At 40.8% G+C, this 10648-nt stretch overlaps 1 protein-coding gene across 2 annotated transcripts in view; it reads right to left on the reverse strand.

Annotated features, from left to right (window-relative positions):
- Nucleotides 1-10648, reverse strand: part of RANBP17 (RAN binding protein 17) — a 162752-nt gene extending 152104 nt beyond the window's left edge. For both annotated transcript variants that reach the window (XM_084535479.1, XM_084535478.1), the window contains exons 1-4: nt 10491-10648; nt 6272-6418; nt 4383-4473; nt 2973-3139 (exon numbers count right to left, since the gene is read on the reverse strand). In XM_084535479.1, the coding sequence (XP_084391605.1) occupies nt 2973-3139; nt 4383-4473; nt 6272-6418; nt 10491-10508 (423 nt within the window). In that variant the 5' untranslated portion in view covers nt 10509-10648. The remainder of the gene's footprint in view (nt 1-2972; nt 3140-4382; nt 4474-6271; nt 6419-10490) is intronic.

Raw genomic sequence — 10648 nt, forward strand, 5'->3', positions numbered from 1 at the left:
CGAAGTTTCTTTTACATTTTGCATGAATGTTCCTTTGATCACATAAATCTGTAAAAATTGAAAATGCAACCTCTCTTTTTTCACTGGTGTGGAAAGCTGTTGTGATGAATTATGGAGGAACTGAGAACAGAATTGGAGATCTAGAGTCTATAATCTCTTTTACTGTATTAAACCACACTCGAATTCACACTGGATGAACTTCAATCTGGAATGTTAACGTGGAAGTATTTGAAGCTACCATTTGCTAATTATCAATATGTATCAGTATTATTTAGGGATTATTTTTCAATTTTTATATAAAATTTAATTCGCTAGTAGATATATGGCTTAATTTCCTTTTCCACAGGAATTCTTAATTTAACTAAAGAAATCTCTTAAGAAGCTAAATTTTGCATTTAAATCTCCATTTTTAATGAACTACACACCAAAGAGTCACACTGCAATCATTTTAATAATAAATGCAAAATCCAATTACAGTACATTCATAAAAATAACTGCAAAACGGTGGAGCAGTATACTTGAGTTTGTTTTTAATAAACGAGATATTGCAGCTTATCTTTTATTACACATTCCCAATGTAACTCAAAACCTACAGTAATTTGAATAGTACTATGAACAAAATCAGACTGCAATACAAGTAAGATAAGCTCAGTGGCAAAAAAGACAAACTAACTCCTTATTTTCTTGCAGAGCTGCCAGAATCACCAAGACATACACAAATAATGGATCATTTTGGAAGTAAATCTCCAAATACTTTACATTTTCTGATACTTCTTTTCTTAAGATAAGTATTAGGCTTAACGTCTACATAGACATCAGAAATAACTTTCAATGCAGATTAGCTATCTCCCAGCATTTTTTAGGGAACATTTATATAAATATTAAACATAAAATTAATTGTCGGGCTAATAAACCATATGATCACTTTCCCTGAACTTACTTCACAGAAGATGCTGTCTATTATATATATCATTAGCTACCATGTCTGATTGTACTTACTCTAGATTTGACATGTAAGTTTGCCTAGTGAACAGTGAATGAATGACTACACCCTGTTCTTTCCAATTCTCAAATACTATGTATAAAGATCACCTCTCTATCCTGTAACTCATCTTCTTTGCTCTAATGATGACCAGAGGGGGAAACAGGAAATAATGTGGAAAGAAATGTAACACAAGAACATTCCTGCTTCATTCAATTACTGGAGAGGGAAAATTAGTTATCTTTCCTCCCCAGATTGCCCATATCACTTTCTAGAATGGATAATTTTTGTGATAGGCTAAATACAAATGCCAAAATGGTTACAAAAACCACTCTAGATTGATTACCTATCTCCCTATGTTGTACACCATAATCCTAGGAGAGACAGAATAGCCTTTTTTTTTCTTTCACCCCTCTACATGTACAGAGAGAGAACATGCATATGCAGGTAGGAAAGTACCTATGCACACAAATATGAATCATCAATCCAATCTGGATAAGCTGGACCGATGGGCTGAGGTCAACTGCATGAAGTTCAACAAGGCCAAGTGCTGGGTCCTGCACCTGGGGCACAACAACCCCAAGCAGAGCTACAGGCTGGGAGATGAGTGGTTGGAGAGCTGCCAGGCAGAGAAGGACCTGGGAGTGATGGTGGACAGTCGGCTGAATATGAGCCAGCAGTGTGCTCAGGTGGCCAAGAAGGCCAACGGCATCCTGGCTTGTATCAGAAGCAGTGTGGCCAGCAGGGCTAGGGAGGTGATCGTCCCCCTGTACTCAGCTCTGGTGAGGCCGCACCTCGAGTACCGTGCTCAGTTTTGGGCCCCTCGCTACAAGAAGGACATGGAGGTGCTTGAGCGGGTACAGAGAAGGGCGACGAAGCTGGTGAGGGGCCTGGAGAACAAGTCCTACGAGGAGCGGCTGAGGGAGCTGGGCTTGTTCAGCCTGGAGAAGAGGAGGCTCAGGGGCGACCTTATCGCTCTTTTTAGGTACCTCAAGGGAGGCTGTAGCGAGGTGGGGGTTGGTCTGTTCTCCCACGTGCCTGGTGACAGGATGAGGGGGAATGGGCTAAAGTTGTGCCAGGGGAGTTTTAGGTTGGATATTAGGAAGAACTTCTTTACTGAGAGGGTTGTGAGGCATTGGAATGGGCTGCCCAGGGAGGTGGTGGAGTCACCATCCCTGGAAGTCTTTAAAAGATGTTTAGATGTAGAGCTTAGGGATATGGCTTAGTGGAGGACTGGTTAGTGTTAGGTCAGAGGTTGGACTAGGTGATCTTGGTGGTCTCTTCCAACCTAGATGATTCTGTGATTCTTTGATCAACCACATAACAAATATACACTGTCCCACAGTTTTGCATACTGTAATTCCATCTTTACACAAGCTTTCCTCAGTAGCCTCAGACACAGGGGTTGCTAGTGATTTCTGATAAAAATCGAAGTGCTAGTCAATTCCCACTGCTTATGCAGAACAGTAACAAAAATCACAATAAAAAATGCTCTAAAAATGTTAAAAATCTATCTTTTTGACCAAACATTTAAATTAGTAAACAGTTTGGCACAATTGAGATTAACGTTTAAAACATTTGACATTCTTATTCTTCAGATGGTGCAGTAACACTGCTTCTAATCAGGTCTTCTAATTAGCTGGAGCTAATAGCTTATCAGAAATATATCTCCACAACAGTTGAAAAAAAAAAAATGAAGGCATTAAATAGCATGGCTTGATATTAGAGGTTGATGTTTATATTCACAGTACAAAGAAGTGTTTTGGAAAAAGAAAATCAACAAAAACTCAACAGGACTATGAATAGTGAATGGCATCAATACACAAGCATGAACACCAGTGTTGATCTTCATCGTAGAACAATCTTCTGTTTTAAGTAATTCTCTTCACATCTTTTCCACTCAAGAGTAAAAACCTAATGACAAAACATGCCAATGAAAAAATGAAGAGTTCTAAACATAAAAATACGTAAGTGAACAATTGTTTCCTACCTGCAAAAATTTTTTTACATCAGCAGTAATATCTCTGAAGATAAGTTGATCTTTCAGTACCTCAAACCATCCTAATTTCGTAATTTTAGCAATGACTTGAACAAGAGCTTGCATGACAAAAGGAGCCAGTTTGGGCTGAGAAGCTACATAGTTCAGAATGTAATTTCCTGTAAAGAAGCATTTTTAAATCAGTAACATTAGTCTTCTGTTAAAAAAAATAAATAAAAATGATATAGTTCTAATAGAAAACTAAGGCATGAATTTGAAAAAAGGTACATTCTTTTGTTTAATACAATAACTAGGTTATGTTATATTCAATACAGCTAACCATCTAGTAACACAAAGCACATTACGTACATGATCACTATCCTAGGACACACATGACAATAGTCAGTGAATTCAAGGAATGATGGAAGGTAAAAAATACTGTAATTTTTTCATTTTGATCTTATACATGTGGCACTGATTTATTCAGTATGTAACCGTAGCTCTCACAACCAGCTCAAGGTACACAGAAGTCTTCTCAGACAAGAGACCCTACTGAATGTTCTCACTTCAGCCCAGAGAATTTCCTTGAGAAATATACATTTCAGCTACAGAAATTCCTCTCTAACTAGCAGAATAACCTGTTCCAAAAGCTGTTAAAATGTATGTAATTGAAGTTGATTAAAGCTGATTTTTACCTAAAAGAACACCGAAAGAACTTGTCTCAGAAGTGGATTCTCTGACATGCATTTCAGAGTACTACCATCCACAGAATTGATACAACAGTGGAGACTTTCTAAATATCTGTAACAACTTGTATGTTCCTCGTGCAAAGCCTTTCACTATTCAACCCAACACGTACTTGCTTGCTTTTTTAGGTTATGAAAATTAACATAGATCCTTAAAAGTACGGAAAATTCTGTAGCATCTCAATCCTGCAAGTAAGAACCTGCCCTGGCATGCTTTTTACAAATGTTAACACTTCACAAATGTTAATGCAAATCTCAAGAGCTGATCATGAGGAATGGTACATGTAAGAGACTGGCAGGTGTACTAGCAGTATCTGCAACTTTTATCCTTTGCAAATACGAACTAAATCTCTTAATCATCTTGTGGGATAAAGACAAAGTATGTCCTCAAAAATGAACTTTTGTTAAAATGTGAAATTATCTGAGCCAACGTATTTATTTATTTAAATTTTGAAACTCAGAAATGTTATATGTTCATTACTTGCAGAGAAGTGATTAAAGAACTCGTAATGACCATTATGTTCACACTCTCACAATGACTCCCTAACGAATAACAAGTTTGGTAAATGTAGAGACCTAGAGAAAAAAACAGATTAGCCACTGGATAGTTTCAGTGGTAATATGAAGTACTAGATACAACTAATGTAAGGAAATTTTAACTGCAAACTGTACTTACGGATGTCAATCCTTTGTTCAACCGGTAATGGAGATGCCCTGCTTACAAGCTTAGACAGGCATGTTGCTGCTAGAAGCTGAGCATATGATGTCTACAAAAAATATCAAAATATATTATTTAAATGTACAATAATTAAAGGCAGAGACAATGTCATATCAGTGGTTATCACATTTTGGTTACATTTAGGTATACCAAAAGTTTATGTAAGATGTATTTTAGTATTATTTTTGCTTAATTATAAATAATCATAAAACACAACCGAACCAGTACCAGAGGTGGAGTCCTAAAAACTTTACCCCTTTTGATGGTAGCTAATTGTCTAAAAGTTCTTTTATTATATCTGCAGTTCTTTTAGTTTTGAAACCTGCGCTTTTACACTACTTAATAGTTTAGAACCACGAGATGATTGGTCTAGTCCTGCATGAAAGATACTCGTTTCCCCTTTTTTTTTTCTTTTTAAAAGAAATGTACAACACCTTTAGTATTTGAGGATTTTTAAACCACAATAGAAAGTTCTCTTTGTTCCATTAAAAGCCTTAAGACTATAGATACTGCTAATAGTTCAAAACACCAGACAACTCCAGGAAATCATAATTTTTGTTGAAATAATTCTAAATGATTCTGTTGAATAAAGCTATGACATTTTTTTTTTTAAACATTCAGAGTCTGTTCAGCCTGACTTCAAATTTACCACAGAACAGTTTTTTTCATTTATATGTAGTAATTCAGTACCTGAAATTGTGAGAGTCCTGAAATGCCTTACACACTTTCTTAAGGAAGTGCTTAAGTTGTCTACACATCACATAAAAAGAAGAAATTAGAGGTACACAAAGACTGTTTCTAAAATGAGTAGATGTTGGGCACTACAGAATTTCTCATATGATGGTCTCCAGCACCCAGGCCAGAAATCGAGGTGTAGTGGAATGCTTCACAAGAAACCAGACAAGGCACAGCAGCTGCCACACCATGGACTTCAGAAAGTGGGCACAGGTTCACTGCTCTTGTTCAGCTGCCCGGTTCACAGGACATCAGTCAAGCAATTAATCCAGAGCTCAACGACTGACCCAAAACGGATTCCTCAGAAACAATTTTTACTGTACAAATTAATTACAGGATCAGGCATAATACACCCCAATAAATGTAAATATTTAAATACTTTTCTATAATGAATTCTGTAGGTGTAACATTTTTTTTTTTAACAATTAAATTATGTTAGAGCTGAATGAACTACTGAAGTATGCGCTAGAGCCTAATGGATTTGGCAAGTTCTTCCCAGGTATTACTGCTATCTCCCAAACATCCAGAGCATCTTAACAGCTGTCTTTGAATGATTTAAAAAACGATGAGAACTACACTGGGGTCACTTTGGACTATCAAATCAGAATCAACCCCCTCATCGCTTTATCTATTCTTAATCATGAAATTAAACACCAAAAATGGAACTGCGTAATGAGAAGAGAATGGTTTAAATCAGCAGACAACAGGTAAGCAGTTTAAAGGTGTGGGGTGTTTTATACAACTTTTTTTCCATCGCAGCTGAAAGCTGGAAACAGGAGCAGGTGATGTTCAATACCAGGTTATTCCAGACTGTGTCCCAACGCTGCTGTAGAGGTAACACACCCCTGATTACAACCTTCTGAAAGCACTGAAACTGAAAGCTAAGATGCTCTTCCCTTTTGTCCATGTCATCTCTAATGCAACATGTTGCCAGTCTTACAAAGACTGCTTTGAAATGTGAAATTTGTTAGAAAAATTTACAAAACAGATATGTATAAAAAAAGGGAAAACTATTTTGATGTTATTGTACTGACATAGTAACAGCCCAACACCGGGAAACCTATGTGAGCTTCCAATTACATTTATGGATAACACGTATTTCAGATACTTACTGTTCCTTGTTCTAATAAAAGTTGGCACTGGCTAAGACATTCTGGGCTATTAATTAGCTCCAAGAGTACCTTCTCTGCTTGCATTCGCTGTGCTAGATCTGTTCCTTCATATAGGTGGTTACATAGTACTTCTAGTTCTGCCAGACTCTGTTAGAAAAGAACACAATTGAAATTTCTATGGAGATTATTCAACCACAAAAGATTCCTCTGAATGCTTATAAAACTAGCTACATACCAGTAATATGAACTGTTACCTGTGCTAAACTTTCCAGGTGACTCGCATTTTAATTACTAAAAGAGAAGAGGTTTTCTGTGACAATAAAATAAAAAGAACTCTGAAAATGAAGCTTGTATATCTTACTCTCTCAGCTATCAAAGTGTTTTATAATATGGTTCAATCTACCTGTTATTCTTAGTCTTCATATGGGAAATCTGTATCTTTTCCAAAAAAAAAAAAAAAAAAAAAAGAGAAGATGGAGACTAGTGAACAGTTTGAGTTATGCTGTTTGGAAAACTTCTGGTAAACTTAATTTTAAAAGCTTTAACTGCTCATCAAAGTACTACACCTAGAAAAAATTAGCAGCCTTTATCTGTGGATGCAAGTATCAGTGAAAGACAGGACAATTCAGAAGCGATAGTACCAACAGAGGAGATAAAATTCCTCTCCACTTCAAAGTTGAAAAGTGCATTTCAGTAAAGGAAAAAAAAAAAAGCAAAAAGCATCTTCACTGTCAAGAATATGGTTTACATCTACTAGTGACAGTTTCACAAGAGAGATGAACCCTTTGGCCATGTTTTGGAAACTGCTACACAAACAGAAACTTGAGCATCCATCAGCTTTCCAAAGCCCGTGGAACCCTCATCAAGAACTGGCCCTGTCATTCGAAGGTGCCTAGTGAATACTTCATGACTTGAGCACGGCCTAGAAAGAGGTGGGGAAAAAGAACACCAATAAGCCTAATGCAGTATTTGACCAGCCTCATTTAAAAGTTTGAGCCCAAATCCTGTTTACCAGCCCTTCTGAGAAGATATTTTGTACTTGAAATACAAGATCTGGTTTAGCACAATCTAACATCACCTCTATCATAGCTCAAATGCCTTTTAAAAATCCAAGACCATAATAGTGTCTTTGGCAACCAAAACACATTCAGTTATGTTAACCCAAGCATGCCATTCCTTAGAAACATGTTTCTTAGTATAAAAGGGTCATTTTTTCTATTTTTCTTCTTTTTGTTTTTGTCCATATAGATTCCTTGGTTTTGTTGAGCTTTTTCTGAATTTTGAATTAAAGTGAAACCTAAGGCTCATAAAATGCAAGCATTCACATTAAGGAAAATGTAATACAACACAAAAACACATTATGGGGGTATAACGTGGGAATAAGGACATCTAACAAAGACAGTTTTCAGGCATAAATTACAATGCATCTTTCTGAAATGGAACAATCCCAACACAACTTGAGAAGCATGATTCAGATTCTTGTATCATTACGAGGAAAGGTTAGAGACCCTCCATATTTGATCTGAAATTTGATTTTCAGATCTGGACAAAGGTAACTTAGCAAGAAGTTCAGGAAAAGCACAGTACAAAACTAGGATGTAAGCCCAACCACCGAGGCTGAAACCATCAGTATAATAACTTATGTTAAAATAGTCCAACTATTTATAAGCTCACTAAGCAAAAATTTCCACAAGAATAACTAAAAGTGGATTTCAGGAACATATGTGTATCCTGGTTTCAGTCAGGACAGAGTTAATTTGCTTCCTAGTAGCTGGTAGAATGCTGTGTTTTGGCTTAGGATGAGAAGAGTGCTGATAACACCCCAATGTTTTAATTGTTGCAGAGCAGTGCTTACACCAAGCCAAGGACGTTTCAGCTTCTCGCTCTGTCCTGCCAGCGGGCAGGCTGGGGGTGCAGCAAGAGCTGGGAGGGGACAGACCCAGGACAGGTGACCCAAACTGGCCAAAGGGGTATTCCATCCCATCTGGGGTCATGCTAAACAATATATAGGGGTGGCTAGCCGGGGGGAGGGGGCCAGACTGCTTGGGGTTAGACTGGGCATCGGTCAGCGAGTGGTGAGCAATTGCATTGTGCATCACTTGTTTGTACACATTATTAGTAGTAGTGCTATTATCATCATTATTATTATTATTATTGTTGTTATTATTATTTTCCTGTCTTAATAAATTGTCTTTATGTCACCCCACAGGCTTCACTTTCCCATTTCTCTCCCCCACCTCAGAGAGGGAGGCGGGAGGGTGAGCAAACGGCTGTGTGGTGCTTAGCTGCCGGCCGGGTTAAACCACGACAATATGCATTAATGCACCCTTTTAGTATATTAAGGATACACTGAAATTTAGGCCAAATGTAAGAATTAATGTCTTGTTGACATGTTAAAACTGTGAAGTGTCACACTTGATCCAAAGGACAATGTTTTTTTTAAAGCATCCCTGAACAAAAACTAGACAATTTTCAAAGAAAAGTTGGCTTGTTGGAAATTGAAACTGATGAACTTCAGACCTCTGAAATGCTCTATCTGGATACGTCCGGTCTCAAAAGAATGTCCCTCATGGGTAGGCTGGAGGTATGGCCAGAAACTGCTCATAACTCTCTGAGTGCCGAGGAGCTTGTCCTCTGGGTTAGGCTTTGTGTGAGACCGAGGAGACGGACTGATTCTCCTTGATTCTGACAGCGACACCAACAGAGACAAGCTGAAATCCAGCAAGTAAAACAATCTTCTCTATGACAGAATTTCAGCAAAGCAACAGAGGTATTATTCAACTTCAATAAGAAAAAAGAGAAATCAAGGAGAAGTCGAGAGAGTGTCAAGAAGTCTACACTAGCTCTATAAAATACATACATACTTTCTTCAAGAAAACAGAAGACTGACATTGTCCCCCCCCCCCTTTTTTTTTTTTTTTTTTTTACTGTGATGCAGAACATGAACCTGATGCCTTCAGAAGCCTCTGTTACTCAAACCCTTATTGACAGCCCAAAGATGACTCCTAAGAAAACCACAACAGCACCAATGAAGAGCATGTAGCACTTGAACAACAACAGCTTTACATGTGTCAGAAGTGGACTGCCACAAGCAGTGGCACTTCTGATCGCAAGGAAGCGTTACATTTTCCAAGCAAGAGATTCACATCCTAATGAGAAAAGTAAGATGATAATTTTTTTCTGGTCGTCACACTTTCATAAAATTCTGGAATAACCTAAATAAAACTACCCAGATACTTCTGTCCCCATCTCCCAGGAGTCCCTGGCAGCTCTCCTCCTAGCCTGCAAAGGAGCCAAGGGCCAGAAGCGCTGGGGGCCCGGCTCCACAGCAACCCACCGGGCAGGCAGCCAAGGAGCCAAGCAAACTGGCAGCAAACCAGGTAGGTTCCTGATTAAAGTTCTGCTGACACTGACAAATTCCCACAAACATTTTGATTTTGATCAGCATTTTTCTGACTGAAAACGTTCCATTAAGAAAGTTCCACCAGCTCTACGCAGGAGCAACAGGACGGGCCCAGCTGCCGAGACGCCAGTCCAAAAGGCAGCCCTGCAGGTAGAAGGTGGCGGCAGGCGCTATTTTCGTGCTCCTTCTTTTATGCAGCATGTCTGATGCCCAAATATTTAAAGAAATGCTTAAGATGGCCTCCCTCATCCTCCAAAGCCTGCTGCTACCAACCTAGCGAAGCCACGAGGGTCTCTGGAGGACAGCTCAACAAGAGTCTTGCGAGGCCCCTCGCCTCCCCCCACGTCCCCCCCTTCTCCCTCTGTTGCTGGAGCCATCACTGCCCCGCTGCCAGCCGCTGCCCACCTCGGGCAGTCCCGGGGCGAGGCTGCCCCTGCCTCCCAGGGCAGAAGTTGAGCGGGGAGCCCCCCACCGCCTTCGTGAAGGGGCTGACAGCTCACACGGCCGCGGGGCAGCTCCAAGGTGAAGCCAACACGGCGCCGGGCGAGCAGCCGCGCGGCACGGGATGCGGATACACCGCACAGCCCCGGCACCGACATCGCCCCGCCGCTGCCCCCACTCCCACCACGGCCACCGCCAGCGCTGCCAGCCCGCAGCCCGCCCGACACCACCGTGCCCACCCCGCTCACACCTCCGCGGCCACCGCGGTTCCCCGGACACCCCTCGCTGCCCAGCGGGGAGCCCCTCCGCAGCCCCCCGAGCCCCGTCCCCGAGCCCCGCTCCCTGCCCGCCGTGCCCCGTCCCGGCTGCACCGACCTGGCCGCGCAGCGCCATCTTCCCGAGCGGCGCCGGGGAGGGGCCGGGGGTAGGGGGCAGAGCGGAGCCGCGCCGGGGCCGCCCGTTGGGGCGGAGCGGAGCGGGGGGGGAGCGGCCGTTGGGGCGGAGCGGGCGGCCGGGAGGTGGTGACCGGGAGG

The sequence above is a fragment of the Aythya ferina genome, assembly GCF_964211825.1.
Source record: "Aythya ferina genome assembly, chromosome: 14".
NCBI lineage: Eukaryota > Metazoa > Chordata > Aves > Anseriformes > Anatidae > Aythya > Aythya ferina.